The sequence below is a fragment of the Lepisma saccharinum genome, chromosome 1, assembly GCF_977018435.1.
Source record: "Lepisma saccharinum chromosome 1, izLepSacc3.1, whole genome shotgun sequence".
NCBI lineage: Eukaryota > Metazoa > Arthropoda > Insecta > Zygentoma > Lepismatidae > Lepisma > Lepisma saccharinum.
In genome coordinates this window covers 131370618-131393553 of record NC_139229.1, presented here as the reverse complement: position 1 = coordinate 131393553, position 22936 = coordinate 131370618, and the positions used below count along the sequence as shown (strand labels likewise).

General features: G+C 40.6%; 1 protein-coding gene across 1 annotated transcript; it reads right to left on the bottom strand.

The window, feature by feature from the left end:
* Positions 1–302: 302 nt before the first annotated feature.
* On the bottom strand, positions 303–22212 carry LOC145985730 (uncharacterized). The gene is made up of 2 exons (XM_083119791.1): positions 20976–22212; positions 303–385 (listed from the first exon to the last, which is right to left on the bottom strand). The coding sequence occupies exons 1-2, from the start codon at positions 22210–22212 to the stop codon at positions 303–305; spliced, it is 1320 nt and encodes a 439-aa protein (XP_082975917.1).
* Positions 22213–22936: the final 724 nt, after the last annotated feature.

Below are 22936 nucleotides of genomic sequence, written 5' to 3'. Positions count from 1 at the left end.
ATGCGAAAATTTTAGCAAATCATCCCCCAAGCTGTCTCATTGCCACCACGTTAAACTGTAGGAGCATCCCCCCCCCCTACCCCGCTAACTCCAAGTGTCGACCAAACATCCCCCCAGCTAAAATTTTCCACTTCAAGCGCAGCTTATAACACAATACTTGTAAGAGATATTATTTAGCATTGTGTAACTTATGTAGATAGATTTGTGGTTTCGTAGGAATTACAGTATCTTCCTTTTCAACAATGTTGAAAGATTGTTGAATTTTTTATGCCTCAAAACTGTTAGTTTTGGCTCCAACTCCTTCACCCTCTCATCTTGCGGAAGACAAGTGTGATGTCTGCCCTCATGAGGTTGCCGGTCACAGGAAAATACTTTTCTGTACCAACTGAATTTATAAATGTTTACACATCAAAAATATAAAAATAAAGTTCTTTTATAAAGTATTGTCGTGTTATTTCAAAATTTGGATACAACTCAGCTCTTCAGTCTTCACAAGTGTAACTTGGGAGTTCTACAGGTTGCCAATGAACAGGGAAGTAATGCAAAGAGAGATAGGGAGGGAGGGGAAGGGGTTCAGCACCTGCAGAAGCTAAGGCAGGTGGTCAGAAGTCGTCTTGGGAGATGCAGACGCTTTGCTGCTGAATGTGCCTTTGTTCTCATGCAGTACCAAGACAAAAAGTTCACGTGTGTTAAGGCTGTGTCGATAAGTAGGCAGATGATCGCACTTACCGAAGATGTTACGAAAGAGAAAATATTAACCACTAAGAAACAAGATGATGCAATTCTCATGAAGCAAGGGAGTACAGGCCCTAAATCAATGGGGATTTGCCCCTAGGTCCCAGAGCGTGGTAATATTTTGCGTCTCCTTGCACTTGATGCAATAAAAAAAAAAAGCATGGAATTCATGGTCACTATTGACCAGCAATTAATAAACAAACTCATTCACAGGACACTGTTTAAAGAAAGTACATATTTCGCTTCTTGGAGTGCGAAAATCAGGATGCCTACTCAAGCTCCATTTCTGTGAACAGTTATCTAGTATCCTCTCTCCAAATATCGCTGCTTTGCTAATGACTTTAGAATTTTTAAGCATAGTAAGCAGTTTTGATTTGATTTTTTATTATTTAGCGTCGCTTTTCTCCCACTTTTGGCTAATCGCGGCGATGAGGATGAGCGATGATATGATGAAATTGTTGAAGAAATACTCACAAAGTGCTCAGAATTCTTGGCGTCGTAGTGCAGTAAGTAGTTTTAAAGCAACTGCTTCCTATCGAAAGCGTCTATTATCATTCGTGAGGGGGTTCTCGTGAGCCAAATGATATCTGGAAGAGTTCCAAAAATGAAACCACTTTCACCTTCATGACTTCGCTTGGCAGAAATCAACAGATTCCAGATTCTCCAGGAAAGGGTAGTTTGAAGAACCGCGCTTTTGCGGACTCCGGGCAGGAGAGAGAGGTGGTGGGGAAGTTTAGAGTGACGCCGAACGGGATACATAAAATTATCTCGTAAAATAAATTATTCAGCAACATTTATTGACATTGTACTTATAATAACACCGTGAACAGGAACACTTGCAGTTCTATCCACTACATTATCTGGGTCTCCCCGATGCCGTAGTGGCAAGGTAAACAATCGCCTTGCAATAGAAGACTTCCGTGTTCGATATCCGTTGGGGGGGGGGGCACATATAGTGTTTCGAATCTCGCTTTACAGTATAGGCCCAGTCCCGATTAGCCTACATCTACACAGAGTTTACTTAAGTACTTTATTCATTCTCAAATCCAATTTCAAAACAGTGACAACACTTCCCCCGTCATGCTCCTCGGGACAAAGATTATTTATTACAAATCATCTTATCAATTGGAAGAGTACCTCCAAATTTTCTTCGAAATTCAAAAATGAATGCAAAACATATGCATGGCAATAATATTTTGCAAATATTGCTGCATATTGATTGTAAAATCCTGTTTTGTAATGAGAAGGGGGCACGAGGCCACTCAATTTCTGGGGAAGCCCACCCCGGCCCTCCTACAGTAACCTTGCCACTGTTTACACGTTTGTTCCGGTGTCCCTTTCGCTGGTATCCCACCACTCCGCTAGGAAAGCTTCATACTATGCATATTCCAATTCTTACTCCTTTTTATTTCTTATCTTCGCGATTAGCCAAAAGAGGCAGAACATAAAAATAAACTAAATCAATAAAAAATCAATGAATTTTTATTTCTTAAATGCTCTTATCCTGTCGTCCGTACACTCTTAGTAACTTGCCTTATGTCTCTTCCCTTTGCATTTCACCTATTCTTTGCTTTTTATTTTATTATTATTTTTTAGTATTTTACCAAAAGTTTCAGATACAGTACAGAATGACAATTTTATACTGAAACAGTAACAGCAGGAAAACAACAACAATAATAACAAAACAATAGAGTACAAGATGGCACAGAAAAAATTAAGATTGCACATACATTGTTAACAATTTTCTGAAACTGTGCTCTGACAAAAAAAAACATGCATTAATTTTTAGCCCGCACTTATTATCAAGCGGATTATAGGTTCGATTCTCTGGTAGAGGCTGGAGAATATCAACAGTTCATATTTCATTCGAGCACAATGAGTGTTCGACTCGTGATTCAAGTCCCGGTGGGGACATGTAGTAACGGAGAGTCATCAGAGTCGTGGTTAGCAAAAAAATGGAAGAAAAACGACGCAAAATAAAGAAAAATAAAGAAAAAATAAACAAACATAAAAATGTGCATCACAGGTAAGCGTTATTACAGAGATCAGGAATGAGTTGAGGTTTTCCGCGGGGGCACGAAACAGGATGACGTCAACAGATCACGTGACCATATTGATCCGTTTCCTGGCTTTGGGAATCCGGAGGGAAGATTCTCTCTCTCTTCCTAGGGTGAAAAGGGGAAGGGGTGGTGTGGGGAGAGAGATTTTCCAGAAATGAGAAAATGAGACACTGCGTGGAAATGATCTGGTTTTCGACTGCGCAACGTTTCTGCGCATAGGAAAAGTTTTGCTCCCCTTCCCTTTCCCCACCGGTCGGCGTGTGGGTCAACCGCCAACGTGCGCTGCATCGATTATCTCAAGCAAATCTGAAGAAACTGCTGCATGCATATGTGTACGATTACAGTGCAGGTGCCGCGTCTGTCGAAACAGTTGCTGCATGGTTCAGCACGGTGATGCTACTCCTCATCTTTCATCCTTCTTTTATAACTTTCTTATAAGTTACCTAAAGAAGATGATCATCCGGAACGATTTTTAGTAAATTAAAAAAATGGTTGCTATAATCATTATCTGAAATCCCTCTTAGCGCAATGCTTAGTACTCTCGCCTTTGGTGCGAACAATCTTGGGTTCGATTCCCGATGGGAGTTCCAAAATTCCTGTGTTCACCTAGTATCGTAAGGACAATTGGGGGAGCTACTTGAAAATAAACACCGGGCTTCGGTCTCGAAAGCCAGAAAACAGCGCCGATGGGACTCGATGCACTGTTCATGCGTCACCCAATGAAAAAGCCGCTTGGTCCAAGAGGACTTTCCGCCACGGAGTTTGATTAGCATTCTGGTCTAAGGTGCAGAGGTCGTATTTTATTGAAATTTTGTCTTTTTATAAAGTGTTGGAGAAAGGAATATTCCCTTTTAGTGGTCGCTCTTTTACTTTTTTCGATTGGACGTGAGGGGAGAGAGAGAGAGAGAGAGAGAGAGAGAGAGAGAGAGAGAGAGAGAGAGAGAGAGAGAGAGACAGACCTCTTGGAGATTGATGGATTTCTCGGTGTCAATGGCTAGCGGTCGAAGAGAACATGCGTAGACGTAGATTGTTCACGCAATTTCTGTCGATTGGTGAAGAGTCAACGCTTCAGTTTGTAAGGAAGCGAATTAATGGATGTCGTTGGAAATCACACTCCCCGTTGGGGCAAGTTCCTTGTTGGCGGAGTTATTGGTTAAGTTGTACGTGGGTTGGAAATTTAATAGTGGCAACTATTCTCAAATGATACAAAAGAGATACCTCTGTGAACTTTTACAGCCCTTCGATGTAGTCACCAGCATTGTGTACAACCGTTGCCAGCGATGTGGAAGTCGTAGTATATCTGTAGCAGCGCCTGTTCTGTTGATGGTTTGAACGCAGCGGTCTATTGCCTGAAGAATCTCGGGAACAGATCGGAAGCTTCATCTTAGGGATCAAATCAAAGTCACAGGGGCTGGTAGCATCTGCCAACCCCATCGAGGTAACAAATCAGCCACAGGTTGCGCTACATACGCCCGAGCATTGTCCTGCAAAATTATGGGAGGATTCAGCACAAAGTGTTGCAGGTTATGTTCCAAAAATGAACAGTAATACTGCGCATCTGTTCTGGAGGTATGGTGAGAATCAGGGACGCCGACTTGCCAAAATTATTGGGGGGGGGGCCCTGATCACTGAAATAAATGAAAGAATGACTCACTCCCTTGCTTTTTTAAAAATAAAAATTACGTCTTCGTATAGTAGTTTTTAAGCAGCTATTATGTTCCTCATGCAAATGAAATGTAACATGAAAAATGTTTAGAAAATGTTTCAAAAGTCTCTTTATGTCTTTTGTGTCTGTTCATTTGTTTTTTAGATAACAATTAACATTTTTATTGAAAAGTATGTATTTACATTAAGAGACCAACCTAACAGTTTTATGCCGGCCTCGGTAGCCGAGCGTGTTGGGTGGTCTACTCAACTCACTTTGATCCAGAGGTCTCGGGTTCGAGTCCCGGCGAGGCATGGGTGTGTTTTAATGTCCGCAACAGACATGTGATGGGTTGCAAATAACCTTAGTGTTGACCTACCCATAAAATAACGAATATTTACAATATTTAACAGTTTTATTTAATTATTTACATACTAAATGCTAACACAAATCGCAGGAAAATAGTTTTACTTTTTTGTTCTTGCTACAATTTTTAAATTTAATTTTGCAATAATAAAAAAAATAGCATGTACACTAAGATATAAAGTGACATACACAACAAAAACATATGAACATGATTTTAAAATAAAGCAAAAGTTGCTCTAGGCAGTGGGTTATTTTTTTATGAACTCATTAACGAGCGGTCTCAGGTCCAAATTATCAAGCATAGTTTGATGTATGTGGAGTACCGCTAAGCTGCTTAGTCTCTTCTGCCTCATTGTAGATCTCAAATATGTCTTTAGTCGGCGAATAGCACTGAATGACCTTTCGGCTGTGGCTGTCGTCACTGGCACAGTGCGGAGGACAATCATGAATTTGGCAACTTCAGGCAGAAGCTCCTGGAGGGTGCTGTCTTCCAAAAGAAACTTCCTTATGTCACGCATGGTAATTAGAACCACTTTCTTCTGTTTGGCGATATCACCATACATGGACATGTGTAAGGAGAGCCTATCGGCATCCAAAACTTGGCGAAAGAATTCTCGCGTTTGCTGAAAGTTTGTTGTGCAACTGTTCACAGTTGAGATGCATTCTTTCTCTACGGCCATAGGCGCCGACTCCATGGGGCTTGGGGGGCTCGAGCCCCCCCAATGTTAATGATATGGGGGCAGAGCCCCCCCAAATAATTTTACTTAAGAGGATCTAATGTATTATTTTCCTTCTCTTGTAAAGTTTACTCTGAATTGTGCCACATGAACTTAACTTAAGTACACATTCTAGACCATCAACTTTGGGGGGCTGAGACCGCTAAACCATCAACTTTGGGAGGCTCAGACCGGAGACAGCAAAACACACGACTTATTACTATATAAAATGTAAAGGTAAAGTACATAGCACCACGCCATGAAGGCGTATAGGGGGTGTAGGGGTAACGCCCCACACTTTCTTGATCCGGTCGTGAATGGGGGTGATGTAGCATCACGCCCCTGACCGCCTTTACCCCCCAGGGTTTCCCCCAGGTACCCATGTTATTCGGCGCTGGGTAGGCGCCGGGACCGCTTCCACCGTTAGAAAAGTTCCCGGATTTGAACCGGCCGGGGATCGAACCCGGGACCTAGAGCATGGTAGTCAGACGCGTTACCGACTGAGCCACCGCGGCCATCCTTATTACTATATACTAAGTATATAATGATTATTTACTATTATACATATATTAATCAGAGACATAATGAATTTAGCCGATGACTTGTTAAAGACTGTTTGGGAATCCCCTAAAATAATGCAAATATTTAGGAATATTATTGATGTGAATCAAAGGGTGGCCATACTGGACTGCGACCACTTTGCTCTCGTCGGTGGACGTTGAGAGCCTCCAGTATGCAACAGGTCTTAAAGAACTATGAAAACCTTCTCAATTTTCTTGAGAAATTTTCTGAAGAAGATTCTACTGACGCAGCATCAAAATGTGCTGGATACCTGGAGACAATGCTTCACTTCAAGACATTTTTCTTTCTCTCCCCTCTACTGCCATGTGATGGGTCCAATAGAAGAGGTAAACTGTAAGATTCAGTCTCCATGCATTGGTTACAGAAGTGGAACCAAAACTAAAATACTTGACTGACATCTTTCAAGAAAAGCGAATGTGTTTTGAGCAGTTCTGGCTGAAATGCACAGAGGGCAAACCGAGCCTCGTTGATGAGCCAGGATTGCCCCGGCAACGTCATGTCCCTAAGAGACTTGAAAATCCTGATGATGCCAAACATCACAAGTTATATACTCCAAAATAGTATTATAAATCAATATGCACTGACGTGTGTGACACAGCAAAATCATGTGTTAAGCAAGGACATGAATCTACATGACTACAAAAAGTAACAGCCGTAGAGAAAGAATGCATCTCAGCTGAGCACAGTTGCACAACAAACTTTCAGCAAACGCGAGAATTCTTTCGCCAAGATTTGGATGTCGATAGGTTCTCCTTAGACATGTCCATGCTAGGTGATATCGCCAAACTGAAGAAAGTGGTTCTAACTACCATGCGTGACATAAAGAAGTTTCTTTTGGAAGACAGCACCCTCCAGGAGCCAAATTCATGATGGTCCTCCGCACTGTGCCAGTGACGACAGGTAAAAGAAAAAGGTAAAGTGTTCCCCTGTGCATAGCACCACGCCATGAAGGCGTATAGGGGGTGTGGGGGTAACGCCCCACACTTTCTTGATCCGGTCGTGAGTGGGGGTGATGTGATCAGCATCACGCCCCTGACCGCCTTTACCCCCCAGGGTTTCCCCCAGGTACCCATGTTTTTCGACGCTGGGTGGGCGCCGGGGCCGCTTTCACCGTTAGAAAAGTTCCCGGATTTGAACCGGCCGGGGATCGAACCCGGGACCTTGAGCATGGTAGTCAGACGCGTTACCGACTGAGCCACCGCGTAAAGTTGGTGAAGGTATACAGGTTTATACGTTCAAATGATAGAGAATCTCAAAATATTGATTGGTAAGGAAGGTATATGCGACCGCCAGAAACAGAACTGTGACGACAGACACAGCCAAAAGGTCATTCAGTGCTATTAGCCAACTAAAGACATATTTGAGATCTACAATGAGGCAGAAGAGACTAAGCAGCTTAGCGGTACTCCACATACATCAAACTATGCTTGATAATTTGGACCTGAGACCGCTCGTTAATGAGTTCATAAAAAAATAACCCACTGCCTAGAGCAACTTTTGCTTTATTTTAAAATCATGTTCATATGTTTTTGTTGTGTATGTCACTTTATATCTTAGTGTACATGCTATTTTTTATTATTGCAAAATTAAATTTAAAAAGTAAAATATTGTAGCAAAGAAAAAAAGTAAAATCATTTTCCTGCAATTTGTGTTACAATTTATGTAAATAATTAAATAAAACTGTTAAATATTCGTTATTTTATGGGTTATTTGCAACACGTCACATGTCTGTTGCGGACTTTAAAACACACCCATGCCCTCGCCGGGACTCGAACCCGATATCTCTTTATCAAAGCAAGCTGAGTCGACCACCCAACACGCTCGGCTACCGAGGCCGGCACAAAACTGTTAGGTTGGTTGGTCTCTTAATGTAAATACATACCTTTCAATAAAAATGTTAATTGTTATCTAAAAAACAAATGAGCAGACACAAAAGACATAAAGAGACTTTGAAACATTTTCTAAACGTTTTTCATGTTACATTTCATTTGCATGAGGAATATAATAGCTGATTAAAAACTGCTATACGAAGACTTAATTTTTATTTTTAAAAAGGGAGGGAGTGAGTCATTCATTCATTTATTTCAGTGATCAGAGCCCCCCCCCCCAATAATTTTGACAAGTCGGCGCCCCTGTCTACGGCTATTATTTTTTGTAGTCCTGTAGATTCATGTCCTTGTTTAACACATTCAACAACGAGGCTCGGTTTGCCCTCTGTGCATTTCAGTCAGAACTGCTCAAAACACATTCGCTTTTCTTGATAGATGTCAGTCAAATATTTTAGTTTTGATTCCACTTCTGTAGCACCAATGCGTGGAGACTGAATCTTACAGTTTACCTCTTCTATTGGACCCATCACATTGCAGTAGAGGGAGAGAAAGAAAAATGTCTTGAAGTGAAGCATTGTCTCCAGGTATCCACCATATTTTAATGCTGCGTCAGTAGAATCTTTTTCAGAAAATTTCTCAAGAAAATTTAGAAGGTTTTCATACTTCCTTGAGATCTGTTGCATACTGGAGGCTCTCAATGTTCACCGAGGAGGGCAAAGTGGTCGCAGTCCAGTATGGCCAGCCTTCTCATTCACATCAATAATATTACTAAATATTTGCATTCTTTTCGAGGTTTCCCAAACAGTCTTTAACAAGTCATTGGCTAAATTCATTATATGTCTGATTAATATATGTATAATAGTAAATAATAATTATTTACTTAGTATATAGTACTAAGTCATGTGTTTTGCTGCCGGTCATAGCCCCCCAAAGTTGATGGGTCTCAGTCCCCCAAAGTTGATGGTCTAGAACATTTCAAATGTGTATTTAAAGTTAAATTCATGTGGCACAATTCAGAGTAAACTTTACAAGAGAAGAAAAATAATACATTAGATCCTCTTAAGCAAAATTATTTTGTGGGGGCTCTGCCCCCACATCATTAATATTGGGGGGGCTCGAGCCCCCTTAAGCCCCATGGAGTCGGCGCCTATGGCGAGAATCACCAGAAATTGCACATTAGTGGGGAACTTTAGAGCGCCAACTCCAACGATACTCTATTCCTATCGTCACTGCGCATTCGCCTAGTGTTGGAAGGAAGAGTCCATTTACTGGGAGGTAGCTTAGGTATCAAACTAACGTGTGGTATAAGTGAGAAGCACCGGTTAAGTTTCATGGCGTATATACAGCAGTGTTGCCACTATTAAATTTCCAACCCACGTATATTAGACTTAGACACTGGGTGTAATTTTATTTAATTTAGAATTAAAGAGGAAAGTGGGCGAGGGAATTGCATAATTTACAATAAGTTCAGTGTAATTGATTCGCTTCTTTTCTCTCTCTCTCGTCCAGCGTTCAGCTCAAGCAAAATGTTCCTGTTGTGTGTATCTTTTATTAACATTTTAATCAAAGAAAGGAGGAGTTAGAATATCGGATATGTCAGGGTAAAGATCATATACATTAGAAATAATACTGCTGGTTTAAGCCAACGTAGAACATATCCTATTTCAGACTGACAAATTTATGTAATGTCTTGAAGCAATTTAAGTGCTTTTTTTTTCTTATGCAGAGATATTTGTACCTTTTTGTACATGCAGTTACACAGGAAATAAATCGGTATTATATTGTTAACCTGTGCTATAATTCAAGTAATAACTAAGTTTTCCCAATACGCACAGTAACTAGTGTTATATTTTGGTTCAGTAGTTGTACAACTTCTTTAAATGGAATATAACAGTGTTGGTACACTCACCTCACTTAGTACTCCGGCAGTTTGTTTCTTTATACAGCATATTTGCAGAAGATACAATTGAATCTACAAGTGCATCAATATACGCTGTATAAAACATACCTTTTACTAACTTCGTTGTCCGTACATCCTCGATGATCACCCTAGAGGCAATAAAAACAAACAGAGAAGAACTGGAACCAAACTGTATTCACTAACCTTTTTCTTGGAGACAAGTTTGTCAAATTGCCCGCCCAACGGCAATAACAAGCCCTGATAGCGATAGGCATCCTGCCATTGGATAGAATAGTTATAGTGGAAGATGGCGAGCTAAAAAAGAGAGGGAGAATTTGGTTAAAATATACCAAAGGACAGTGCCGAGTAACACGTTACATTTTCGGTACTTGCGTTAGTGTAATCCGTTATCGAAATTACACGAGTAATTGTAACGGTACTTCATTACTTTGCCTTACATTCCGTTACTTGGTTTAGCTTGATAAATTCAGAACTGGAGGTTTTATTTGCCAGAGCGAAACATGTGTTGTAAGCTTGTGCATGTAAAGTTACATTGAGAAAACATGCACTACAAAGAGAACAGATGTGATATTTGTGTAAACAATTACATATCCTTATTGTATGACAGTGAAACGGTAAACGTAGCGCGTTACTTTTTGGAAACAAAGTAACAACAACAGTAATGCGTTACTTTTCCAGTCTGCTTGATCGATCCTCGTGGCGCAGTTGTTAGCACAGTGCGCTACGACGCCAGGGATCCCGAATGAATTCGAATCGAAGCCTGGGCATGGATGCTCTTTCTGAGTGTCCCTTTACGAGTTTCATTATATCTAAGGTGACTATAATATTTTGACCTAAAACGGTACAGGAGATCAGTTTAAAAAATCGGTTAGGCCTAATTATAAAATTATTATTATTAACGTATTATTATTATTTATTAAAGGTTGGATCATATAAATGATACATCATAAACAATACATGAAATATAATATCCCGTTGCCAAAACGTATTAATTATTGTAATATAGGTATTACTAACATAGAGTTTCTCGTCTTTTCTGATCAACCTTTGTTAACCCTACGCTGAAGTTGAGTAATGCCACAAGTATTTAGCAGAAGAACCAATCTTCTTGTGAGCAGCTTTATTCTTCATCAACCGTTTACGAATCTCCCCGAAAACCTTACCTCACATATAAGACAAACAACTATACAATCTGTGTCAAGACGCAGGAACTTAAAAAGTGCAACGTGCCACCACAATCGCAACTCCAGGGTATGGAGCAACGAATTGGCAACATTCTGCTCCTTGCTCCGGCTAGACAGTTGGAAGCATCAGTTCTCACCCAGGGATCGGGATTAAGACAATCCACATTTCTTCTGGAAGGTAACCCCCGAATTGCAACACGTTATAGCAAACATAAATAAAAACTTTAAATTTAAAACGTCCAAAAACTTTAATACCGCATCGCGCGCGTTACATACTTATTTCCACAAAATAAAATAATATATTATGTTGGGTCCTGCTCCCTCGAAGGCAGTGATTAGTAAAATTTGTCACGACAGAATCCGCGCACCATCTTTACCTCTACACAGCAAGACCTCAACTGCTACCTCAGGCGCGAGGCACAGCATAACAGATTGTTCTTTTATACAATGCTAGCAACTCATAACATAAAAACAACACAAAGAAAACTTATAATTTATATGACAGATGAATGCTAATTAGCGATAGTAAGCTTTGGTTATGGTTGGCAAGAATTAAGAATGCCAACGTGCAACTTTTGACGTCGCCATATACACGTAGCGTCATTTCACATTCCTAAAATAAATAGCCAATAGGATAACGCTATATTATTGAAAGCGAGAGAAAATTGTTGTGCTTTCATGTTACAATATTAAACCATGTAGAAATAACGAAACAGATTTTATATAATAATTCATATTTGTCCTTGCACATAAAATGATTAAATAAAGATTTAGTTTACGGTTTTATAACGAAGACTAAATCTATTGTTGTGAAATATCGGTATTTGGAAGAAATGTATTTAACATGTACTTAAGCAACAACATTTGCGTGAAATATAGAAATAATTCTAGCCATCTTGGACCAATAATGAAAACGTTGTATATACTATTTAGGATAATAACTAGCCTATAAATTCTGAATGAATGTTGTCAAAAAAAGCTAATAATATAATAACGTAAGATAAACCTATAAATAATTTAATGCAATTTATTAACTTGAAAGTATTCGAATAAGATATATTCCAATATACGAGTACAAACTCTAATTGCAATTCCGTAAATAAACTGCAATAACGAAACACACAAAACAATACATCTTTCTTGGCAAGAAACGTAACTCAAATTTAGACTTGGTTATCAAGATAACTTCTAGACTTTTATAAAACGGGACACATGTTTAATAATATGGACGGGATGAACGGAACACACCTCTGAAACGGAACTGTCCCGGTCAAAACAGGACGTATGGTCATCCTAATTATATCATCATTCATCCTCATCGTCGCGATTAGCCAAAACGAATCGAAATTAGCCCCAAAAAAACTGAAACTCTTGAGGGCGACAGCATTAATCACAGAGCTAGCGGAGATGCTACAATAGCAAACAATTCAATACGTGTTTGCAACAGACAAATTTCATTGGGGTGTAGTTTGTAAAATGAAGTGCCTGTAAGGTTACAAATCCATTACTATGATCCTGAAAGCAGGGCCGGTCTTCCCTCGAACAATGTGCACTGCCTCCATTACGGTACAGAAAATAAACATCATTTACATTACGCACACTTAGCAAGTCTAGTTCCTATGAATGTCTTCAAATGACACATGCAAGTTTTGAATACCTCTTCCCTTCACTTCATTAATACTCTAAATTAGCTAGTTAATTGTTCTTTAACAAATATACAACTTGTATTTTTTGTTCATAGATGGTAGCACAAGATAGTAATATTATTGATTGCAAATATGACACAAAACTAGAAAGTTTGTTTGAATTTTTAAAGTTTTATAATTATAATTGAACAACTTCACAACGAGTTCACAAGGAAACTTCTGAGAGACTGCTACGTACTATCCGATTGATGGGGAACCTGATAACAGCCTTCAGAAATCACGTCGAAAAGCTGCATAGTATAAGACAATCAGAGTTGTACTCATTTTCAGAATCCTAGGGAATCAGGATTTACAAGAAAATGATACGGTCAACAGTACTACATGCCAACGTTGCACAACATTGACAATGCCATTTCCAACCTGCATGACTAAAACTACAAGTTCTCCAAAACCAGGTAGCGGGAAAATCAGCTGGTACACCAGTAACGGACAGATTCAGGGCGACCTGGAGTTAGGTAAAACCTCTGGAAGACATCGTCCAAGAAGTTGAAGAATTCTAAACAAGCTTAAGGAAATGAAACATTCCAATCCTGAAGTTAGCAGTACTGATACACAAATGCTCGTGTGAGCCAAAACCGGGGCTCTACGTTCCTCGTAACACCCTCTACGGAAGGATTCTTTCGGCCTTTGTAAGGACAAAAATAGAACGGACTCCAACCGACAGTCTCAGAAGTCATAAAAATTATTACTGCTGAGGACCGGCCCACACCAATGTAAGTCAAGTTAATGGAACTCCACAACAATCACGATCAGTAAGTCCATGCAACAACAGAGAACTGTAGAAAGGTTGGGGATGCAAATAGTAATAAATATTGCTCCATTTTCTTGCCTAATCCCGTGGCAGAATGGGTAGCACATCGCGTTACGACGGCAAGGGTCCTGGATTCGAATCCCGGCCTTGGCATGGATGTTTGTGAGTGTCCATTCAAAAATTTCATCATATCATCACTCATCCCCATCTTCGCAAATTAGCCAAAAGCAGCACAAAATACGAAGTAAAATAAACCAAATCAATCTTGCCCCGTATATACTGGGTGAGTCTGTTAAAAGAGGCCCCGTGGAAAATGTGCTCCTTGCATTTAAGCAAACCCTGGTACACCGAAGAGAAGAGCGGGGTAGAGAACAGTCCAGGATATCGGTGCCTATCAATTTAGACAACTTGACATAAACGTACATTAATGAAACATCTCTTCTGTAAATATAGTACAGTGTGACAACAACCTACGTAGAGGAGTTGTTGTTGAGTTGAGTTTTTAAGTCCACTTTATGCACAGTAAGGCTAATCGGGACTGGACCTACAGTTTAAAGTGGGATCCGAACAACTTGTGCCTCCACCGGGTATCGAACCCGGGACCCCTTGATTACAAGGCAATGACGCTACCACTGCGCCATGGGGGAGGCCCTCTACGTAGAGGAGGTGCTGGATATGTCTTCCGTTGACCTCGAGGCACGTGTGCAGACCATACCACATGTTCTGAAAAGCACAGGCGAGGACACCCTGCGGGATGGCCTGGATAGCTGTAATAATGTTGTTCTGGAGTTCTTCGAGTGTGTGAGGGTTGTTGCTATACACCTGTCACTTTAGAGCTCCACACAAGAAGAAATCACAGGGTGATAAATCTGGAGAACGAAGTGGCCACGGTTGGTTCGTGCCACGGCTGATGACGCGATGAGGCGGGAACACTGACTCAATGCGCGTGATCGTTGCTTCAGGATCTGCACAGCGGTTGACTGGGACACCTGCAACTGTCGTGCCAAACGCCGAGATGATTTTCGTGGACTGCGTATCATTAGCTGCGAAGCGTAGCCAACCTTTGCCTCAGTGCGGACAGTCTTTGGACGCACTTTTGGCCTATTCAACACGGATCCGGTTTCCCGCCATTTTGCAATCAGTTTTTGCATTACTGATTTGGTTGGAGCCTTCGCTGGAACTCCATTCACCGCGAACTCCGTCGTAAACAAATCTGCACATTGTTTCCAAGAATCGATGCGTGCATACGTCTCGACAACAAAGATACGCTGCTGCACCGTTAACACCATGCTGACCCACCGAACCACACTCAACTATCCTCGCCGCGCAATTGCACTCAACTGACCTGCACGCTGCCTGCCTCAAGTTCACTACTGGATACTTTCTTTTCAATCCCCCTGTATGTCATGTTGTCGAAACTGCTTGGCACCGATATCCTGGACTGTTCTCTACCCCGCTCTTCTCTTCGGTGTACCAGGGTTGCCTACATGCAAGGAGCACATTTCCACGGGGCCTCTTTTGGCGCCCTAGGGAGAATTGTGGTTTGCCGCCTCCAACACCCCTTCCCGCACTGTCAAACAACGACATTTTATGTGAGTCATTTGATGTTTTCTTCCACAGTTTGTTACATTTATATGCCACAAATTTTGAAATGAGGAAACAATTAAAAACTCATAAAAAAAGGTTATATTTAAAGACCCGTCTGATTAAAACAAACTTTGGCATATTTTAGAATATTTAAGTAATGTTTTATGTCATTAGTGCAGTTATATGTAAGTCACCTTACCTCTGACAAGTGCAAATATCTCTTACGCATATTCCGACTGCGTTATCTTAAAAAAAAAAAAAAAAAAAAAACATTTGAATGGTGACCTCTGTGCATGTCGCCTTACGTTTCAGTCCGCTAGCCTACCCTCGCCACGGGACTGGATGATACCTGCCTTGCTTGACCATAGAAAATGATACATTAATAAAGAAAATAATTCTCTAATCGATCTATATCTTTCACGCGTAGTTGATTTCCAGCACAGCCCACAATGCCACAGTAGCCTTGCTTGATCCGGATATAATTTTTTCTTGAACAAATTCCAGGCTCGCTCTGCTTCTACGTGTCAAACGGCGTGGGTGGAAAAGCAACACTGTCTGTTGACCATCGTAACAAAGGAAGAGGACTTGCCCTGATCCGTCCACCGAACGGTGCAACGCGGGCAACCCGGGGGGAAGGCATCTGAGGTCGAGAGTGCAAGGATGTTTGTTTCAGTACAGTACGGAGCGCACGCAAGGCCAGGTAGATAGCGAGAGAGGAGGGGAGGGAAAATATTTCGCGGCGTTGTCACATTTCCGAGGTCGATTGCGAAATAACGGGAACAAAGTGTTCCCTCCCCCTTCCCCGTTCTTTGCAACTTACAAGTCACGGTTTCTAACGGAATGGATTTAGTCGACTGCTCGGTTTGAAACTCTCACTGCAACTGGAGTATTTGCTTACGCGTTGGTTACACCTCAAGGGGGCAGAGGCGGGGGGATCTAACAGCTCGTTCAGCTGGACCATTTCAAATATGGAACTGATGCAAAGAAATACTATATCTCAACGTAAATTCGCGAACGCCTCTGATTCTACGAGACAAGATCAGTTACATTTATCCCTGGACATGGCCGTAGGCAGGAAAAAAATTCGGGGGGGGGGTTCATCCATAATTGTTCCCATGGGCGTCGCCAGAATTTTGAATAATAGAAATAATAACAATAATTGTACAATAATAACTAAAATTTCATAATAATAAAACAATTGTATTCCATAATAATAATACTAATAATAATAATTATTATATTATTGTTATATCCTTGAGGGGGCTTAATCAATCCAGCAGATGAGTGAATATCCAGCACAAGTTTCTTTTTGTTTTTCTTACGTTTCATACAGTGTGTACTGAAATGCACAATTATTATACTTCGTCATTAAACTTTAGATACCTTCAAGAGAAAAGCTTTAAAAGTTAGATGGAAATTTTAGTCATAAAGCTTTTGTTGTTTGACTTTAAAATTAAGTTTTTGGAATTTTGAAAAGTGTGGAACCAGTTATTCTTTTTAAAAACTTAGCCTGGTGCATGGATTGTAACCTCAATCGCGAACTAAATGCGCTACAAAACTGGAGATCCTAGGTTTGAACCAGGGAGTCGTAACGTACCCAATTTGCGTTACACGGTACGTTCCATTTTGTAGGAGGAAGAGTATGGTTCCACTGCTGGTACCCATGTAACGTAACGAAATACAATATGTTATAGATTGACGTTACAAGGAACGTAACAAAATGTATTATGGTAGATATTAACGTTATAAAGGAACGGAACGAAATGAGCACATTGGAACATAACGTAATATGCAATATGGTATATACTACCGTTACAAGGAGCGTAGTAACGATATGCAATATGGTATATACTAGCGTTACAAAAACGTAACGAAATGCAACATGGTAGTAAATAACGGTACATAGGAACGTAATGAATGCAATCCTCCGTAACGGAATGAAGTGAAAGGCAAAATGTTAATTAACGTTACATAGGAATGTAGCAACATGTAAACCACTGTAGCGGAACGGAACAAAATGCAGTTGGGTACATACCATCTGCATAAGGAACGTAAATAAATTCAGTATGGTAGATGTTAACGTTACAAGGAAAGAACAATTCACAAATGTTAGCTAGTAACGTTACAGGCGCGTGACGAATATGATCTATTTAACATCAAGGAAGAAAAAGGAATAGCCAAAATCTCTTACCTTTCTTTTGAACATTGCGAAAAAATAACTCAGTATATCGTATGGGATTAATGTGAAATAGCCGTTAAAAATATGGTTGTTTGTAAAAAAATGAATTTCAACCAGGGTTGTTAAAAGGTCAGGAATTTTAAATCAATTCAATTCCGGTTCAGCAGGGAATATTAGCAAGCATAAATGGATCTGGACCGTAAAGAGCCTTTTTATGTTTAAAATATTTCAATTCGTTCCAGGAACCTTTTCTCCTGATCAATTGAAATACGGCACAGGGACCTTCTTTCCGGATCAATTGAAAGACGGTCTAAGTTCCATATTGAAACGAAAGAATACGCCACTTGGACCGAATTTAAACTGTGCGATAAAAAAGATTCCGGTCTTGTTGCGGAACCCAATAGAACCAAAATAGAATTTATGGGTTCGTCGACGTTTAACAACCCTGATTTGATATTAAATTACATTTTTGGCTCGAAATTGAATAAAGCGTCCAACTAGTGTAGAAATGAGTAGCAATAGGCGTGCGTACGGGCTGCAAGAAGGGGGGGGGGGGCAAATGCCCCCCCCTAATCATGGACATCTGTCGATATTTTAGACGCAAGGAAATATGCCATATGCATATTAACCCGATAATAGTGTTGCCCCCTCAAGAAACACCACTTGAATTCGAAATTATCGCATTCCTGCATCCCCATTATAATAATTAATGTAAATTACTATGACAAATCAAATTATACGTGTGAAATATATACTTTTAGCTGACATTCGTTTTCTAAAGGGGAGAGGTGGCCATCCTCGCCCCCTTCCAGATTTCCATGCCCCTATATTAATATACTTTAATCCAGAAATTTAGGGTAGAGGAATTATATCGCCGGTTATTAAACGATATTATGCTCTTGAAGAAATTGAAGTATTTTGAAGCCGATGAAAGTTCACAAAGGAACAACGGCGGAAGAAGGTGCAGTCGCACAACCACAGGGGGCAGGGGAGATAAGCCCTCAAACATGTACAGAAATCAATTCTAGGAGGTAAGGAAGGCAAACATTGGACTATAGAAAGAAAGGTTGCAGAATCTAAGAGTAGCAAGACAAAAGGATACTCAAGATGGATTTAGTTTTCACGTCTTTCGTGCACTATTTCTTCCAGACGGCCAAGAGCACCTGCAAGGGGGCACAGAGGGGCAATTGCCCCCTCTCGATTTCTATCTTTATTCCAATTTAAATAAAGTTATATAAACTTGGACAGTTGCTGCTGCTTACGGTGTAAGTTTTGCCCGTGTAAGGAAATAAATAGATTTATTATTATTGTTCATTTATAAACACACTGTATATGAGTCATTGTGAATTCGAGTCAATTTAAACATTTTGCGTTGTTGCGAGATTATCTATTAGGATAAAATTTGGACATAAATAATCTAAGTAGAGAAAATGCAACTTGTATATCAAAATTGCCATGTCCATCTGAAAGTAGTGTTTAGCACGTCACATTTCAAGTATATGATTGATTGATTTGGTGTTTTGAGTCCACTTTATGCACAGTAAGGATAATCGGGACTGGACCTACAGTTTGAAGTGGAATCCGAACCACTTGTGCCTCCACCGGGTATCGATCCCGGGACCCCTTGATTACTAGGCGACGACGCAACCACTGCGCCATCGGGGAGGCCATTTGAAGTATAGTCCATGATTGTATCTAGTATATGAACGAGATGTGTCCCTCCTCTCAAACAATACGTGGCTTGTCCCCACCGAACGAAGTGTGTCACTTATAAATTAAGTTTCCGAAAGCAGGCATTATGCTTGAACAGAACAAAAAATACTCCTGAGAAATTACAAAAATTATAAGCCAGTTCGTGGCCGGGAGTTATTGACGGTTCCCCCCCCCCCCGCACCAATCCGCTTTAGGTTCCGGGTTCGAGTCCTGGTCTGTAAATATATGTTTTAGGTGTCTCTTCATCAATTTAATCTATTTATCATCCATCTTCATAGTTTCGATTAATTATAAAAGTGACATAAAAGCAAAGCAAAATAAGAACAAAAAAAAGTAATTGCAAAATGACTACAATGTCAGAACTACATTTGAAAAATAAAGTGCGAGCAGAAGATTCATTTTCAAACAGGTATTTGGGTAGAATTGGGTAGACAGACAGCATGCTCCCGAAAGTTTCCAATCCACGTGTAGCATGACCTTCGATACTGGGGTTGCGCTTTTTCAGGAAAGTTTTCTCGACCCTCCTCAAGCGTCTTCAAGAATGCCTCGGTGTTCGCAGCATTGCCAACTTATTTTCCGTCGGAAAAATCTTTTTCCTCCTATTTAATCTGCGGTTGGCTGTACAATACAGCATATTAAACAAGATACAACAAAGTAGGTTAGAAACCCTGCGTGCTCAAGATCAGCTTCGATAAGGCACCTGAATTGTTTCGAGCTGAACCAGGAAATGGGCGTTGTTTATCCCCCAAGACTTACTTCACTTAATTCCTGTTGTTCCCTGTGGAACATAGGGCATCAACAAAGCATCTTCACCTGGTCCTACTGACGGCAATTCTCTTCACTGCATTCCAGCTCTTTCCTTCCTCCAAAGCCTCAGCGTGAACAGATCTTCGCCACGTCTGCCTAGGCCTCCCTCTTTTCCTTCTTCCCTGCGGGTTCCAGCCTAGTGCCTCTCTCTCGACAGCCTCATTTTCCTTCCTCAACGTATGCCCTATCCAATTCCATTTTCGCCGCTTTATTTGTATGGACACCTCGGTTTCTCCAGATTTTCTCCAAAGTTCTTGGTTTTGAATCACTTCTGACCAAAAGATATTCAAAATTTTTCTCAGGCAGCGATTGATGAAGGTCTGTAATTTAGAGGTAATCGTTTTTGTTACTTTCCATGTCTCACACCCATACAACAGTACAGACTTAACATTACTTCGAAAAATACGAAGTTTGGTCTTCATAGATATCTTCTTGTTTTTCCATACTGGATAGAGCCTCACAAAGGTGCCATTTGCTTTTGGATTCGTTGAGAAACATCCTGTGCCACCCCTCCGTCTTTTGCCACCACACTACCCAGGTAAGTAAAGCTATCCACATTTTCAATAATCTCTTCACCAATATTAAACGGGTCTGTTTTTGTGGAGTTAATCCTCAGTGCCTTGGTCTTCTTGGAGTTAATCACAAGTCCTGCTTTTTTTGCACTTTCTATCAGATCTGCTAGTTTTGTTTGCATATCACCATGTGCTTCAGATAAGAAGCACAAATCGTCTGCAAAATCAAGGTCTTCTAGTCTGTTATTCAATCCCCATTCGATACCACGTCTTTTCCCTCCTATTACATTTCGCATCACTGCATCGATCACGATCAGGAACATTGTAGGTGATAATATACAACCTTGCCTCACTCCAGACTGCACATCTATTGGTTCAGATACACGGCCTTCATGTATAACTCTACGTGTATAATCACGATAAGTTTCTCGGATAAGATCAAGAATTTTTGTGGGCACTCCATATCGTTTCACTTCCTTCCACATTGCATTTCTGTTGACCGAGTCAAATGCTTTCTCGAAGTCAACGAAAACTGTATAGAGACGAGATGACCATTCTATACATTGTTCCAAAATTATCCGCAAGGTGTTAATTTGATCAATACAGGAGCGATTTGGTCGAAACCCTGCTTGTTCTCTTCTGAGTCTCAAGTTAACATGCTCCTTAATTCTGTTTAGGATACCTCTAGTGAAGATCTTACTCGGAATGGACAGAAGTGCTATACCTCTCCAGTTGTCACACTTTGATGTATCCCCTTTTTTCGGTAGCTTCACCAACAGGCCACTCCTCCAGTCCTTAGGCATCACTCCCTCTATCCATATCTTCTCAAATAAGGGCTGCAACATATTTGCTGTGGTGTTTATATCACTTTTCAGCACTTCCGGTGGTATGTTGTCGACACCAGCTGCTTTACAATTACGTACCTCTCTCAGAGCTTGTTTAATCTCTCCTACTGTTGGAACATCCGTCCTAATTCTTACACTGGGGCCAACATCACCATCATTATCATCTTCATCTTCCTCTTCCCCCTGGTCTATCTGAGCATCCACAGAGCGATTAAGGGTTGCAGAGAAGTGCTCCTTCCAACGTTTCAGTTGGTCCTCAGTATTCGTAAGGAGGGTATCATCTTTACTTCTCACTGGTCGATTTCTCTGCATCTGTTTCCTTGACAGAACTTTTGTGATGTTGTATAGTTCTTTAAGATTCCTCTTTTTTGCTGCTTCCTGCGCCTGCTGAGACAGATTGTCTACCCAATTTCTTTGATCCCTACGAACACTACTCTTTACTTCTCGATCCTTCTCTGTATACTTTGTTTGCAATTCTGCCTTCCTTGCCCTTGTCCTGCTTGAGTTCATTGCCTCCTTAATTACTTTTCGCTCATTAATCCTTTCCCAGGTCTGCAGAGACATCCAATCTTTTTTCCTCCTATCCTTGAAGCCCAGAACCTTTTCACTTACTTCTGTGAAGGCAGATCGAATTTTTGTCCATTCTCTTTCAATTGTTTCATTCTGCTCACTTTCATCGATCAATACTTGGAACCGATTTCTCAGTTCAATCCTGAAGGTTTCCTGGAGATTCTTATCCTTCAATTTACTAGCATCATACCGCTTCCTTGTCTGTTCTATTCTCTTCTTCTGAGCTTGAATTTTCATTTTAAAGTTAGCCACTACCAAATGATGATCACTCCCAATGTCTGCACCTCTCTTGTTTCTTACATCCTGTAGCGAACGTCGCCACCTCCGTCCAATTGCCACGTGGTCTATCTGGTTTTCTGTTCTATGGTCTGGTGATACCCACGTTACCTTATGGCATTTCTTGTGAGGAAATATAGTACCACCAATAACTAATTCATGGCTAGCACAAAAGTCCACAAAAAGTTGTCCATTCTCATTTCGCTCTCCTAAACCATGTTTACCCATCACATGCTCAAGGCCTTCGTTGTCATGCCCAATCTCCTCCAATTATTATGATATCCTTCCTTTTTTGCTTCTTTATTGTTTCATTGAGCTGCCTATAAAACTCTTGTTTCTCTTCAGGCTCTGCTACTTCTGTGGGTGCATAACACTGGATCATAACGATGTTTCTGATATTGGTTTTGAAATGTGCCACAATTATCCTCGCAGACACTGGATACCATTGAATAAGGCTCCTTTTTGCTTCCTTGTCCATCAATATACCCACACCATCACGGCTCACACCTTCTCATCAACGAGTTATACACACCTTCCGAATTTCTTTTCGCTAGAAAACTTCTAATCCACCATCTAGGTCGTTTTCGCCTCTTTTTTTTTAGAAGTTCATGGTACGCGCCTGCCATAACCACAAAACCCGCCATAGTTGTATTGTTCATCTTTACACAAGTTAAATCACCACCAAATTATTACAGTACAAGAGAAGAAACACGGACTACTCTAAAGCACAATGGAACAACGCTACAATCAAGTCATGCACTCCGGTGTTGTTGCGGGCGTATTTTGCAGAAATAGTGCACTAAATGACGCGGAACATGCGCCGGCACATGTTGCGCGTCATGGGTCTGAAACTTGTCAAAATGGAAACGTAGATTAACAGAAACAGAAGGCTTTCACGATTTGTGTGAATATTAAAGTGATCTCTTTTTTCACTTCCAAACATAAATAACTA